The sequence below is a fragment of the Typopeltis vanoorti genome, chromosome 21 (assembly GCF_054136105.1).
Source record: "Typopeltis vanoorti isolate ZY-2024b chromosome 21, IOZ_Tvanoo_1.0, whole genome shotgun sequence".
NCBI lineage: Eukaryota > Metazoa > Arthropoda > Arachnida > Uropygi > Thelyphonidae > Typopeltis > Typopeltis vanoorti.
Genome location: NC_143569.1, coordinates 22,169,868 through 22,186,994, shown reverse-complemented (window position 1 = coordinate 22,186,994; position 17,127 = coordinate 22,169,868). Strand labels below are relative to the sequence as shown.

At 34.7% G+C, this 17,127-nt stretch overlaps 1 protein-coding gene across 2 annotated transcripts in view; it reads left to right on the top strand.

The window, feature by feature from the left end:
* LOC150094669 (regulating synaptic membrane exocytosis protein 2-like) overlaps positions 1–17,127 on the top strand; it is a 358,944-nt gene that overhangs the window by 101,538 nt on the left and 240,279 nt on the right. For both annotated transcript variants that reach the window (XM_090410907.1, XM_090410908.1), the window contains exon 2: positions 14,647–14,851. In XM_090410907.1, coding sequence (XP_090267033.1) covers positions 14,647–14,851 — 205 coding nt within the window. The remainder of the gene's footprint in view (positions 1–14,646; positions 14,852–17,127) is intronic.

Below are 17,127 nucleotides of genomic sequence, written 5' to 3'. Positions count from 1 at the left end.
TATATCATTCATTTCAGTAATTCTTCCATACCCTCCGTCTTCTCCTCATAGCTACGTAACTCTCTCTCTCTCTCTCTCTCTCTCTCTCTCTCTCTCTCTCTCTCTCTCTCTCTCTCTCTCTCTCTCTCTCTCACACACACACACACACAAATAATGATCCGAAGAAGACTGAAATTTAATGTAATGATGGCAAGAATTATCAATTTTGCAGTCATTAAGCATCGAGTGCACCCTGAATAATTTGCTTTTTTATTACAGATTTGAAATCTTGCGCTGTTTTTCTTATATCAAGAGTTAGTTCATTCATAAAATGAGAATCACCCTATCTTACTCCTTCCTAATTATTCAAATGTACGTAATAGGTCTAAGATTCAGGCTACAGAATTTCTTGAACTACTCTACAGATATGTAGCATGAAAAGTTACACTGAATTGCTTTGCAGTGCGGATAAAATGTGCCATTCTACAAGGTATCTTATCAATGCAAATAAAAAAAAAACTGGCTACAATTTGATGAGAGGACCTAGCATTTCAGTTTCAAAACACTGTATATAAATTAATCTGCACAGTGACTACATGAAACCCCATCATTCCATCATCGGGGTTCTCACTTTTACGATTCAAAGTCTTAACTTTGCATACGTGTAATCTCAAGAAACGTACAGTGATGCGACTATATTCCTATACGGAATTTTCAGATGCATAGACTAAAGCATAATTCAATATTCCAAAGTATTTAATGTATCTTTCCATTATTACTTAATAAAATACATATTTATTACACCAAGTTAAGGCCAACCAGAGAGAGAGAGAGAGAGAGAGAGAGAGAGAGTTCTTTAGGAAACGAAGTTTCGCACTTTGGCTACTCATAAAGGATAATGAAATCGTATTTTTTGAGGTGTACATAGGGCAGTTAACGCAGATAATGTATTTGTGAGTTTAGATATTTTTTAAAAGATATATATACAGGTATCTCTCGATTAACGCGGTTAATTAATCCCTCGATGTTACTGCGTATATCAAATCTAATAATCAATGGTAAAAATTACAATTCGTCCATGATCGATTACTGTATTAATAATTCGTTTTATATGGTACTCTTTTAGGAAAGATAAAAAATGAATGCAAAGTAAATGTTTAATAAATTTTTGTACCTACATTATTTATTGCAATTTTTTTTATCAAAAGAAGTTATCAAGAGTCGTTTGAACAGTTTTAGTTTTTTCCTTATCGGCATAAATTCTAGGATAACAAGCAAAATGACTCTCCAGACCTCAGCAAACAAGCAATAAAACATAAAGAAAAAACACTGCAAATATAATACATGATGGTACAAATTAAGTAGATATTGAATCCAACATTATTTCATAGCCGAATATAGAAACTACAAGAATTTCGTGCCGAATATATAGAAACTAAACGTTTCGGCGGATGCAAGCATAAAGCAACCTTATGGGCAATTCGTAGTAAAGGTAACGTAAGCTCTAGATCACTTTCCTTAGTACTGTATTTTCCATAATGTAAAGCACATCTCCTAGAGGACATGTATGATAAATAAGCCTTTGGCTGTCTATTTCAGTAATACATGATGGTTTATTTATTTATTTATTTTCAGTTACAATCTAGAAATTATTGAACAAAGAATACTAAACCATACTATACTGACATCGGAGGTCGCGGTATTTCTCAGATACAATTTAGTGTCAAATATCACAAACCTTTATATAACATGTGTTAAACCAAACTGACAGCAAAAAACAGTGCGGAATATCACTCGTAACATATGAATGCACCGCTACTCATGACCTCCAAGCTATACACTGAATTGTGTAAGAATATTTATATTAAACATTTTGCATGTATCTGTCAGATCAGCTGCGAGCTCCTCAGGATTAAAGGCGCGTTAATCAAAACTCTTGCTGCGTATATCAAGGGATTGCCGGAATTAATTTCGGCGCGTTAAGTAAGGACCTGTATTCAGTTGCCAACCTTGGAGAAGGTTGAAGAGTACAACCCACTTAAGAAGTGAATAAGTTTCTTTTGAAGATCTTATTTTAAGTAATAATGTAGCATCCACTACATTTATTTTATTTGTACTCTCCATTATTCGTCTTTTATTATCTTTATAGTATATTATCAATTAGTCTTGACCTACCAGTCTCCCCCCCCCTCTCTCACATACTTGCTCCCAAGGAAGTAGTAAGCTGAGATAAATTTAGATATCGAGCGGTGGCCTTCTTTATATAAATTTACCACATTAAACAGGGATTAACACACGATACACAAATAATATATACTCCATGATAAAATAACAAAAATGTTGAACAAATGCTTTCTGAAAGATCCACTGGATAGCGTCACAGTTCTACAACTGATAGGCTGTGAATTAGAATTTCACTGCGGGCATGGAAGCATTCTAAATTTCTTTAGATGGAAAATGAATCGCTTTGCTTTATATATATGAGAGCACTACCCTGGTTATTATTATAAGCCTGAAGTAGTCTGAATCCATGCTTGTTCTCGCGAGTAAAGTTTCCAGAGTGTTTAAACCTTAGTGCATCACAGTGCTAAGGTATACGTTTATGTTTCATGAATGGGATTCACATAAAATTCTCTAAAACTCTAATATGTGTTCTCTAAAAGACAACACATATTAATCGTATGAGGTTGGAGCTTATACAAAATTTTTTGGTGTTTGTTCGGTAGTAAAAATGTGAGCCAGAGTTGTCATTAAAGTCAATGAAGACAGTGACTTCGCTTGTTGGACTAAGACTCTTGTTTCATAAATTTTCTGATTTTGTGTGTGTGTGTGTGAGAGAGAGAGAGAGAGAGAGAGAGAGAGAGGAGGGGGGAGAGAGAGAGAGAGAGAGAGAGAGAGAGAGAGAGAGGGAGGGAGGGAGGGAGGGAGGGAGAGAGAGAGAGAGAGAGAGAGAGAGAGAGAGTTAAATGAGAAAATTTTGTGCACCAGAAGAAAAAAAAGCTCGTACATGCCAGACATTCTCTGACATGATATCGCAGCTGCAGCTGTTAGGAAATATATAATAAATGATTAGTAACAGACCTGAGAAGTCTGTTTTAGAGTAAGTGTTTGTTTTTGGAGGATCGATGATGTAAGTGAATTTCTTAAGATGAAAGTATAATCCTGGTTTTCCCTTTCAGTCGTTTCCGACCGTAGGTCACTTTGTAGGCATTGCCAACAAAGTATTCCTTGTGAGACTTTTACAGGTTAGTTCACCTTGCCCCCCCCCCCCCCATTTTATCCGAGCTCGGGACTGGCATATGGCTGGGACGTATTCATGTGTGTTCACGGGGCCGGTTTGCCTGTTCTGGGGTACGACAAACCCGAGTTTCCAGGTGAAAAACCCCCTACCTTCGTATGAGACCAGCTAATCCACCTTTAGTCCAAAGAGACCAGATTATTTGTTTTTGGAATCTTGAAGACTGAACTTGTATTTTTTCCTTGTCTTATATATTTATATATAAGAAATAATGTGAAGGTTAAGAGTGTTTTAGGAGCAACATATTTGTAAGTGAAAGTTGGGCTCTTACCAAACCTGAACGTTATCATATCCTTTTTCGCATATAAAACACATACTTTCACAGCCGTGCACTTGCAGAAGAAGCCTTCAAATGCATTATAATTATATTCGATCTCTCTCTCTCTCTCTCTCTCGTAACTGATGCAGAAAAATGAATCCTTGAATGTCGCTAAGGTGCTGCTCTTTTTCCTCAGTATTCTTTCCAGTCCTCGAAGGACATCACTGATATCCCATGGTAAAATGAGAAAAAGGGAGAGGGAATGGGGAACTGGAGACATTGCCCTGATATTTGAACGTGATTTTATTCGCTTGAAGACCCTGAAAAGTACAGCTCTGAGTGATGCCGCGCTCAGTGGTGAAAACATCATGATTTCGGTCCCCAATGCCTAAATAACGTTTTCTCCAAATAGGAGGTGCTCTTTAGAAAAAATTCTATGTTATTAACAAAGGCCCCTTTTATGAAATCAACCAACGAATACGCAGATCTACTTATTTGAAGCCCATAATTATTTCTAAAATTTCATGAAGATGTGCTTACCATGAATTGTCATGTAGACAACCACAGTACGGCTGCTATTAGCAACACTTCTGATGCAAAATATATGAAACGATGTGTAATTTTTTATTTAATAAGAAACTTACGTTACTTTCATAACTCTCTAGAACTTATCTGGCTAAGGTCAAACCTAATTACAGCTCTTGCCACTAATAGCATGTATACATTTTGCCATATAATGAGTTGACGTCGTGACAATCACATGAATACACTATCATAGTAATTTTGATTGACTTGCACAGAAGTCTTTGCGAGTTTTATAATTGTTTTGACCGCCTCATGTTTTTAAAAGTGGTTTCGAAAATTAAACGTGAAGGTGGTCATTCTTATCGAGGCCAATTACATTTCTTACATTCGCATGGTTGATGAACGGAATTTCAAGATTAGAGAATGTTTTATTCTAGATTTCTGATTATACTGAATTCAAATTTACGAGATTAGCAAAGTTACAGGTAGAGGCCGATATATTTCTTAAAGGATATACTATCAGAAAACCAATAATTACTCTTAAAAAGTACGTATGACACATCTCCCAAAGATTCTGCGAGTGGAGACAATTCTTTGCAAAAGATGTTTCAGAAATTCACTACAGCATTAATTACACAAACTACGCGATGTATGCAAACTTGGACAGTTTCGACATATTTTAAAAACAAAGTGTTAATTTCGGACGAAACTAACTAGAGTTCCTAATTTTCACAGCTTCTGGTGTCACTTATGTGAAACCATCCACTATTTACTCATATCGGCGAGTTATTAGTCATCCTCCAACAATTAGCCTAACTTCACGTTTTCATTTCTTCTGTCCATTCTTCTACGAAAAGCCGAGAAGCAAGTATCCATCAGTCACTTGACGAGATATCCGAGAAATTACCTTGGTCCCCATCAACGTAATAGCCGCAATCAAGCGTCCTCTTCCTATTGGGACGTGCACAAAGTACTGTGAAACGTGTGTTGAAAACTTATTCCCCCCCCCCCTTTCTCTCTCTCTCTCGCACACACACACACACACACACACACACTCTCTCTCTCTCTCTCTCTCTCTTCCTCCTCCGCTCTTTTGCTTGTCTATATGTAGATACTTGTTCTCGTACTGTTTCTTAACGGATGAGACTGCTAACGACCGTTGCTATGGTAACTCTTTACCCGTGCCGTTAAGCGAGAGATCCTGATGCTATCTCCTTGAAGTTCAAATAAGAAACCGAGAGAATCAAGAAGAGCAGAGATGATCACTTAATTTAATGTTTGTCTTGTCTTGCGGTTTTTGAGATTAAAATATTTTAGTACAAGTTAACGTCGCCAAAGATAGCATCCCCCCCCCCCTTTAATGATAAAATACGAATCTCCGACATGACTTCTGTCCCGTTCTTTTAGTAAACCGTTTTCAAGTTTCATATTGCTCATTCATTTCATTTGACTATATTTATATTACTGACCATTCCTTTTATTACTCAGAGAAAACAATGATTTGTCTGATCATGCCATATGTTGCCATCTTTTCTGAAAACTTCAGTTTCATTAAGGTATACATTCGAAGGTCTTAGAAGACAGCAACAGTCTTCTAATACTTTCATAACAATTGATAAATAAAGAGTAATGAGAAGTGAAAACATTCATTTTTCATTTCATAAAGTCATTAAGGATATATTAATTTCACATATGAAATTAATTTTTAATTTCGCCTACACAAGAGAGAACTGAGAAAAATTTCTAGCAAACTTTTCTCCTCCAAAACAAAAAACTGAGCTTTAAATCATCACTCGCAGTTTACATAAAAATATAAAATATCGCTTCATCAGAAAATTTAGGTTGAATAGGCTATAAATAATGTTTCAGCGGTCACGATCATGATATGAGGCTATCATATCTGTCATTAGCGTGTGTTCATCGGTTGGTTTGTAATTTTGCGAGAGAGAAAATCTATTTCAGGGAGACAACACTCTCTCTCCGTCTGATAGCGGATATTTCAGCTGCAGCTGAAATGGCAGAGAAAACATCACTCGCGTCCTTGACGGGATTCATATATTTTCCCTCTAAGGAATACGCGTTCTTCCGATTGCGCTACAGATGCTGCAGTAGAGTGGCTGTTTCACTGAATTGTTCGATTTGTATATCTCCTAATGCACAAATTAAGAGTCGCCTTGTAATGACAAAAACACTGTCTCGCGCAGATTCCAAAATCTTCCTACTCATAAAGAAATACTCGTACCTGTATATATATTTAAACATGTAATTTCATGAATATGACTTCAGATATAACTAACTACACCTTGCTACACCTTGGCAAGTTATTATTTGTTCGAAATATTTGTAATTCTCTTCTAATTCCTCAAATGAAGGAGCGAGAAGCAGCACTCTGCTGGTAAGAAACATGTCAGTATCCGTACAGCGGAGAGCAGTTCGCTATCTACCTTCATCTGGTTGACGTAATTGTGTTTATAAACGATTTATAAAGTCATATGGATATTTTGTCCTTAATAGTTACTAAGCTATAAAGATCTTTTATTCCTCTTTTAAATCGATATTTTAAAGGAGGAATAAAAGATCTTTATAGCTTATGTGTTCACATGAACAAAGAAACGCACGACAGTGCTTGGTCTTGGATGCTCCAATACAGTGATCACTTTGGGAGTTATATGGAAATTTAAACGCGATTTAGCTTGTCTTGGCTGTTAGTAGAATTTAAAACATTGCTACTTATTTTTGATTTTCATGAAGAAAATAACTAAGGAGCTCTATAAGTTAAAAAGTGATTGAACACGGAAGAAATGTTTCTGAATAACAACGAAATCTAAAACATTATTTGCAAAAAAAAAAAAAAAAAAATATATATATATATAAACTTGGGAGGGGATAATAAAGCATTCTGTAAATAGAAATTGATTAAGAAAGTGATGGTTTCAAACTACCTAGAACGTTAACATTTTCATGTGTGTGTGTATGTGTGTGTGTGTGTGTGTGTTGATTTAAGATCTAACTGAGGGAACTAAAACTATAAATTATCGCATTTTTCGGACGATAAGATGTACCCCAAATTTATGAAACGATTATTTTTAGAAAGAAATATTTTATTATATAAAGATATTTACAAATTCTTACTTAATTTTTATTTATTGTTACAATCATTTGTATTAGCAATATTCAGTTCATCTTCACTCTCAGTACTATCACTCGTCTCATTAATGTCACCGTTCGTATTAGTTTCGTCTGAACTATTGTTGTCACTCCCTTCAAAAACTGCGTCATCTTCGGTACCATCCATGGCATTACTTATCCCGCATTTCTTAAATAACTTTATAATCGTCTCTTCTTTCATAGCTTCCCATGAATTTTTCACCCAGGTACATACTTCTGAAATTGGCCGTTTCATACGTCCTGTTGTTGTAACATCGTGATTTGGCTTTGACATGCATTTGTTCCACTCTTCCCGCATAAAATGTTTGAATGGTTTATTAATAGATCCATACAAGGGTTGTAATTGACTTGTAAAGCCTCAAGGAATGACAGCTAATTCTGTATTCATTTATTTTAGAAGCTTCTTGGTTGATTCTGTTTTATGCGCTCAGAATTGATCCCACACTAACATCGCAGGCTTTTTAAACAACGTACCTGGACGTTTTGCCCATATCTTTTGTATCCATAATTTCATTCCTGTTTCGTCCATCCAGCCTTTATCTCGAACGTGGATAATAATGCCACGGGGATTTTATCTCTCGGTAACGTTTTTCCCTTGAAGATTAACATGGGGGGGGGGGTGTAGTTTTGTTCCGTCCGCGGAACAAGCTAAAACTACAGTGTAGTGAGTTTTTTCGTGATCTGTTATTATGATCACTATTAATTTGGTGCCTTTTGAATCTATTGTCCGATTTGAAGGAACATCAAAAGTTAGGCACTTAATCCATATTCGCAAATTGATTAATTAAGCTCAAAGTTAAATTTCCTTCTCACTTATATGACAAATCTATGGAATTCTATAATTTTAGCTTCATAGTCAGCCGGCATTTTTTGGGCTAGAGTGGTTTTTGTACGCATGCATAACCCATGTCTTTTCATAAATCTAAAGCACCAATACGGTGATCTGGTCAAATCTAAAATTCCATTAGCAGTTGCCCATCGTTTCGCTTCAAAAATTATCATTTTCGTAGAAACAGATATTCCCATGTTTCGATGATTTTTTACCCAATTTTTCATTTGTACTGCTAATTCTGGCCATTTTTCTAGGTGCGAACGGAATGTTTTCTTGTATTTACATAGCAGTTTTAATTGTTCCTCTTGTTTTCTCCATTCACGAACCATTTTTTCTGTTGGTGGTGGACCAAAATGTCTTTCTGCTGCTCTGTTTCCATTTGCATAATTTATCACATTTAATTTATAACTCACGTTATATGAAAGTCTTTTTTGTTTTACACTCATTTTTTCTAATTTTAAGATAAAAATTTCAACGGCTTATAAAACATAATTCAAATGAACCGTACAAAAGCTCATATGTTTACACACCAATGACTATTGACGCTCTAAATCGGTGATTCACCCACATGCAGCGAGCTAACGTAGGTACCTGCCTTCAGTGGCGTACTTACTAATTTTATTAACATATTGCGCCAGTAACTGAACTTCGCTATCAGCTTCGGTACAGTGTAAAGATTCGTATTTTAATGTTACCATCGGACCATAAGACGCACCCCAATTTTCAGTCGATTTTTCTATGTAAAAAGGTGCGTCTTATGGTCCGAAAAATACGGTATATAATTAGTTTAATCCATTATCCAAGTGTAAGCAAACAAAGTTTGCGCCTTTAGTATCTTCAGGGCTGGGGCAACTCGTGGCAAAGGTGGACTAAGTTCTCATCACTTTCCTTAGTATCCCATAATGCATAGCAGATCTTGCCGATATGTATAATGTTATGCATTATGGGAAGGGTTACTACCCAGACCGGTTTCGACCTTTATTGAGGTCTCTTCAGTGGAACTAAAACTATTTATCACTAAATAGCATAATGGAAAAATCACTACGATTACAGTTGTCGTATTTACTCTGAATAATGAATTTCGTGTGTGTGTTTCTTTTTCTTTTTTTTTTCTTTTTAGCGGGATTTTACTAATAGCCAGTGACTGCTGCAAAACGAGATGAAAATATATAGAGACCTAAATAGTAAAATTAATGCGGCTATTATTTAAACTAGGCTTATGTGGACTAGATATTGTTTGAGTCTAAAAACGTTTTAGCTTATAAACGAGCATGACTCAAAACAATAAACCAAGCAAGCAAGTTATTAATATTCAATAAATCAATCAAATAAACGGAGGTAATTAATTTAGGATTTTCTTTTATTTTTTTATCTTGAAAAAAAAAGCTACTCGTGTCTTCATGGTTTTGTGCTGCGCATGGCATCCTATATGGACAACAGTTTTAGCGATATTCTTATCAACCCATCCGGCTTCCAACATCATCATTATTCAGAGTCATCCAGGTCACAATATCTTTCCATATTCTCTCTCTCTCTCTCACACACACACACACACACACACACACACACACACACACACACACACACACACACACACACACACACACACACACACACACACACACACACACACACACACACACACACACACACACACACAGAGAGAGAGAGAGAGAGAGAGAGAACGTTAATTACAAGCTAACCGAAATTCTGAAAATTTAATTTACAGACTAAAGTGCGTGGTTTTCAACTTTTTTTGAATCACCATATCTTATCCAGCTTTACTAGACGGAATTCTAGTTAACATCTGTCCGAAGCCAACTAAGCCTCATTTGTCGCTTCCTATCTTTATCTTTCCTTCCACTTGTCTCTAAATCTCTGAAAGCGACCTTGTAGGGAGATGCGTCATGTGAAGTTCATTTCGTAGAAGATGAATGTTTCATTCTCTTTCAGTTAACGGAATTTCTTGCAGCTTAATGTTCCTATCATTTTATCGGATGAAAAAATTACAAAAATGGAGAATAAAAGCACGATTAAGTAGTAATTAGTTTCCTAACAAAATTTCGACGAAGTAGAAGCGACTAATAGGTAAAAGTTTTCGAGCATATTGTGAATAAGTTAAAGGAATAAGTGGACGCTAAGATGAGGGAAAAGTTATATACATAAACGAATTATATATATATATATATATATATATATATATTAAATTGAACAGCTGGAAAAAAAGGAAATAAATAAAATATTCCTCTCAGTAACGAACATTGTATGCAAACGCAAAATTTGAGTTAAAGAAAGTAACATTTTTCCAGCAGTTCTTCGTCCAGACCCCCCCCCCCCTCTCTCTGTAAAACAGTGTTCCATTTCTTCTGGCGAAGCGTTGATGACATGACGGTAAACTTATTAGAGAATATTGGTGAACTGTTCTAATCCCTTTGATATCCAAACATTTAAAAAAAATTGATAATTACAGAAACAGCAACTGATTCTCCCTGACCTTTTCCAGGATTATTTTCTATCGATTATTATTATTATTATTTTTTTTTAAGCGACGAGTTAATATCAGTTTACTCGCTGCTTTCGCAATTTACACACGTAATCATATAACTACACATCAATTGTCACATACATCACTGACTAAAATAAACATCACTGACAGTCAGCACTAACTGTTCGTGGTTTTGACTAAGTATTTTTGGTTACTATTCCTCAATATTTGAACTGAGAAACCGTCCAAGAATGCAAAACAGCTAACGAATTACTGATTAGTGAAACAGGCCTGGCTATGTTATTCTTGTTGTTTTAGCTAAATTAATTCAACGACTAATATTTTAAAGTACTGACAGCTAACGGTGATTCTATTGCTGCCATGTGATGCTACATTTTGTCCCTTTTACCATTTTACAGGAGAACAATAACTTTGAAGCAACCAAAGCACTCTGAAAAATCAAATTCTTCAGTGGAAATCAGATTAAACAAATAAGGGAGTTTGCTTTCATTTCAATACGCAAATTTCCTGTTTCCATATTTAAATATTTCATTATCGATGTTTTATGACCATATTTGAGAATAGGGAGTATTATAATATAAGTCTGAACCACAAAACAAAAAAAGTAACATTTTCAGCACCTGAAAATTTAAGTTCCATCTGTAAGATGAATTCTGCATCGATTGCTTAAAATGGATCAATAATCATAATCATCAACAGAATCAAGATAATATTACACGAGACATCATCGCATGCAACTGGTATCCTTAAATTAGAGCACAGAAGTCAAAATATCCAACTCGCTACAACTCACCATCTGCGACAGAACTATAATTTATTCAAGTGGAGAAACAAATTTAGAATCAGAAGTATGTTAGCTGTGGGATTGCCATCATATTCTGTCGTGATCAACCTACGCATGTGGAAATTTGAAGAAGCTGCTTTCTCAGAAACTGTTTTGAAATGCAATTACTATAAATTAAGTGCATACAAAACAGAACACCTCAATATGGTTCCAGAGAAAGCAGCTTCTTCAAATTTCTACATATGTAGGTTGATCATAACAGCGAATTACTGTTCAAATGTGTCATGCATTCAACAGGGGACATAAAATCTCATCAGAAATTTAAAGAAAACATATCTATACCAGCTAGTATCTACAGTTCAGTCACCTCCTTATAGACCAGTTCAGAAATCGGATTTATTAGAACATCAAAACGAAAAGCAATTTCGCTTTTAAACAAACCAAATGAATATAATATCCAAGCTTCTTATTTGAAAAAGCAAATACCTAACCAGGCAGAAAAATATTACATAGAATATTTTACATAGACAAATATCAGCGCACATATACAGATTGATTTTTTTTTTTTTTTAATATGAAGGGAATCTTTACACGCACTGTTAATATACTTGGGGATATGAAATAATAGCAACTACAAACACTTCAAAACTTATGTTATAAAAATATGAGAGTTTAAAAAGTAAGTACTGAAGTAGAAAATAAGGGGATAAGCATCCTTTGTTGTTTTATAGCCAGTAAGCGAAACTAAAGATCGATAACTACGATCTATAAGTTTCATTCCGAAAAACTATCGGCGAAGGCAATTCGAACTAAAGGTGGAGCAAGATCCCTCACTATTCTTGATATTTTCTCATAATGTAAAACACAGCTCCTAGGAGATGTAATACTGTCATTACATTATGAGGAGAGGTCACCACCCAGACCGGTTTCAACCTTTTTTGAGGTCTCATCAGTGAGTAGGTAGACCTGGAAGATATCAAAGCTTAGTGAAAAGAACTTACCGGGTTAAAGGTTGAAACCTAGACCAGTTTCAACCTTTTTTGAGGTCTCATCAGTGAGTAGGTAGACCTGAAAGATATCAAAGCTTAGTGAAAAGAACTTACACCTTCACTATACGAATGCCATAAAGGTGTAATTATATTTTAGTTAAGATAAAAAGCCAAATGGCTAGTTTTCTGGCACCTTAATATAGAAAATAAGGGGATAAAGGTTGAAACCGGTCACCACCCAGACTGGTTTCAACCTTTTTTGAAAGGTTGAAACCGGTCTAGGTGGTGACCTCTCCTCATAATGTAATGACAGTATTACATCTCCTAGGAGCTGTGTTTTACATTATGAGAAAATATCAAGAATAGTGAGGGAGCTTGCTCCACCTTTACTTCGAATTGCCTTCGCCGATAGTTTTTCGGCATGAAACTGATAGATCGTAGTTATCGATCTTTAGTTTCGCTTACTGGCTATAAAACAACAAAGGATGTTTATCCCCTTATTTTCTATATTAAGGTGCCAGAAAACTAGCCATTTGGCTTTTTATCTTAACTAAGTACTGAAGTATCTATAATATTTGCTGCTTGTGCAGAGAAATATACCAGTACAAATGACAGATAAGCTGGCTCTTGGTAATAGGGCAGCGTTCCTTTCTAGATCAAAAATTGATAATGAACAGAGAATTAACTCCCATGTCTGTAAATATGGTTACAAAGAAGTGTTTCAAAGCGTCAATAGAGAAGGTAACACAGTCAATAACAACCAGCGAGAACGAACTACTAACATTACGCGACGTGTGGAAATCACTCATCAGGAAATGTAATATACCATACATTCCTTAGGAATGCTAAGGAATAATCAGCCCAATTAATATAAGAACATGAAGTGCATAAATGCAAGGAAAGATTTATTAGTGTTGTCTTTGATGAACGACTTCCATCGTATAAATTCAGTCATTCATTCATTCCTGTTTTCTGAGTTTTATGGGCACTCACTTGGTTGATTTCGTCAGTTTAGCCTTGCTGAAATAAATAGTGCCTATCGAATGGTCCTAAAGATACCATAAGTATTTAAGGGCGAAACGTGCGTCTGTAGTAATGCAATGATAAATGTTCGAGTTCGTATTATTGTGTTTAATCAAAACAACAATTCATCCCGAATCTCTTACTTATTTAGGAAGCTATTACAGCTTAATATTCTTTATTAAAACAAAGCTGGCCTCTGAAATCATTGGAAGATTTGGCATTTGACTAAAAATGACCTATGTGCTTGTAATGAAGAAAATATTTATTTTCAAGCATGGCTTACTTGCCAGGTTAAAAGGAGCGGATTTTTTTTTCTCCAGAAACGCGATATATTTACTGTAACACAGAACAGTCAGTAAGATATGAAAATACAATACATTTACAAGTATAATACATACAACGCCATGTCACTGAGAGGCTAGGGAATACAATGACAGACTACCCAAAAACAAGTGCAGACCCAACATTGAAACAAATGAGATGGGTAAACGGATCGACCAAAAATTCATATAGCAGTTGCTTCGCTATAATATTCTATACATTTACCTTTAAGCAAAACAATGTTATCTATAACTGACAACAGTAGCACCCGTGTTGATGTTATCCTCCAATACACTGTTCACGGTACGTGTTCAGTGTGTCATAATTTCATGATGGATGAATTTTGTTATGTATAACGTCATATCCGTGCACTCGGCCATGAATGCATGCAATAGTTTTCATACAGAGTACAAAAATGTGTAAAAAAGGGTTTAGAAAAATGAAATCAATATATGTTGCGTAACAGTGCATAATTCTGCAACCGAGAAAATTACAGTTTTTTCATTGCATCATTCAACATGACATTGAATAATGAAGGAAGAATGGAAGTCGTGGCATCGTCTTTACTGAATCTGAAGCAAAATTATTTGATTTATAATACCGACAAAACTTTTTTTATGCAATGAACTGCTGTCGATTAATAAAAATAATTAATAATCTTCACTATCAATATTTCATATACTGAAAAAGTAAACAAGAAGTCTTGATTTCTGGTGAATTTTTTTATTTCCTGGTTGAATGTTACTTTCATTGTGAATGTTGGATTATTTTATTCTTCTGTTTCTAGCCCCTCCCTTTTTCAGTCTTTCTCTCTCTCTACCTCTATCTTTCTCTCTCTTCATATGTGCATTACTTTCTCTTCTTCAGTGTTGTGCATGTTCTCTTCCTCTCTTTCCTTCATGCCTTTTTTCTACCTTTTGTTAATCGAACAGAGATAACGTCGAATTTACTTCTCCCTACAGAAAGAAACAAGATGAAGTTCGCATTCTGGAGACGGCTATCCGGAAGCGGAATGAAGAACAACGGAAGATAGGAACTGAGCTGGAGGCTACATGTCAAATATGTCTGAAGACCAAGTTCGCCGACGGGGTCGGTCACGTCTGTAATTATTGTAGCGTCCGCTGCTGTGCTCGTTGCGGGGGAAAAGTATCGCTACGTTCGAACAAGGTCAGTGACGTCATTCTCATTGATTTCAATTTCCGTTTTTGTACTGGCGTGTGGTTCTCAATTTTCGTTGTGAATATGCGAGTTGGGAGTACAATTCATACAGTTTCCTTTCGTTTACTGAAGCCCTTATTATTTATTTTATTTCTTTTTCATGATTCGAAGAGGAATGAAAGGTGCATGCGCATCTGTGCGAGAGTAATGTGTATCATAATGCACGTGGCGCCATCTTTTGTCTATATTTGGCCCTTTTATGTCCAAGTGAGATATCCTACTTACAGTGGAGAAAATGAATGAATGAATGAATGAACAACTATAGTCTCAAGATTTCGTGTATTAATATAAAAACATTAGATCCCAACATCATGAATTAAATCATAAATAAAATCATAATATGCCATAATATACTGTAACGGTGGAATCTACGAAGTGAGAATTACTCTCAAGAAGTAACAGCAAAAGATGTTTATGCAAAAATAAAGAACCGAATCCATATATGTTTCATTATAAGAGAATTCAACATTTGAAATAAATGTTATAAAACTGAAGTAAGTTGTAATTAAAAAAAAAGGACATATAATAAGTATGTGACAATCCATCCTCCCTTCTACTAGTCTTTATCCTTTCTACAGATTCATGTATTTCATATCAAGAATATGCAAAAATTACATATATATTAATGATATCCCAGATTTGCAGAATGAAGTGTGAGGTAGATTTGATATTTTCCGCACGACACATTAATATTATCATGTCCTGAAATATACTCTCAAAGACTATGCAGATTATTATAGCAGACCAACATAATCAAGACTTCATTTCTATCAAATTTCTAAATTATTATATTATATTGAACTCTGTTTCATTTATCATGCTTCCATTTGTGATTTATCCAAATGTTTGTCTTCTACTCGTAGTATAATATTATTTATTTCGCTCCGTCTACACGTTGGTTTTCCTTTGAACCTATCTCCTGCTAGCATGCATTCAAATGACTTGATAATTTTTCATATCCTATTTTGTTTAAATGATAATAAACAAACAGCCAAAAATGTCTCGCTCGAGGGGCTGATTCGATGTGATAACGAATGCCATTAGCAATGCAAGAATACTATTGCAAAATGTATCTGTTTCTCTCGAATCGTTTTAATACTTGACATTCGAGGTGAAATATATGAATGTACGTCTTTATAAAAAAGATTCGTTGAATATGTTAGAATATTTAAATATAATGAATGCAACTGGGATGATTTCGTTTCTGTACTACTTGTTAATGTTTAATTCTAAAAATACTTGATAATTTGCAAAGCACTCAACGTTAGATCACAAAACAGTAAACGCTCAGATTGCAACCCGTTAGATAGAACATTAGGAGTTAAAAGCCCGTGTATTGCGATTAATTCTAATAAAAAATTAAATAAAATGAAAATAACAATAAATACATAGACATGTAATCATTTTCATTCTAACAGTGTCTTTAATTTTACAGTTAATTGTTCAAATTCGACTAAAGAAAAGAATGAATTAAAATTCTCTCAACCAAAGTATCTACTATGCTATGAAAACAAACGACAAAAGAAGTCTGTATGATAAGAAAGAATTCACAGCACTACCAGACATTCCACTACGTTATACGATTGCAAAAAATCGATGATAGCATTTAATGCACTTAGGAGTGAGTGTGCTTTTAACTTTAATGAATTCTGTAACACATCGCTTTTTGTGGTAAATAAACTCATAAACTATAATGGGGAAAATACACTGATGAACGAAATGAGATATTTCGAGAATATGCATCGCATTTCTGTGCAGAAAAGGTACAGGGATATATTACTATCTTTTTAGATTACAGTTCTCGTCGTCTGTAGTCGATAACTATATCAAAATATAGTGCAAGCGGTCGATTGCACTGTTTTCACTTCTGCTTTCTGCATATTCAAGATGGATGTGGAATGTTCTTAGCGAAATTACATCCATCTGCAGCGAATACTATATGCATCATTTTTATACATAAAAAATTATATTATTACAATATTGTTACATTAAAAATTATTATCACATTATCGATCATTATTGCCATATTAAAATTTCCATCATAAATAGTGTTTTTCCACTTTTCGCTATAAATAAAGAGTATAATTAATTAAGAGATTTAAGATTAATATTTTTTAATAATTATTTTTTCTTAATGTTTATTTTTAACATTTTGGCTTTATTTTCCAGTTTTTATACGATGATAAAACTGTGCATATAAAGTTATACGACATTTAGTTAATCCT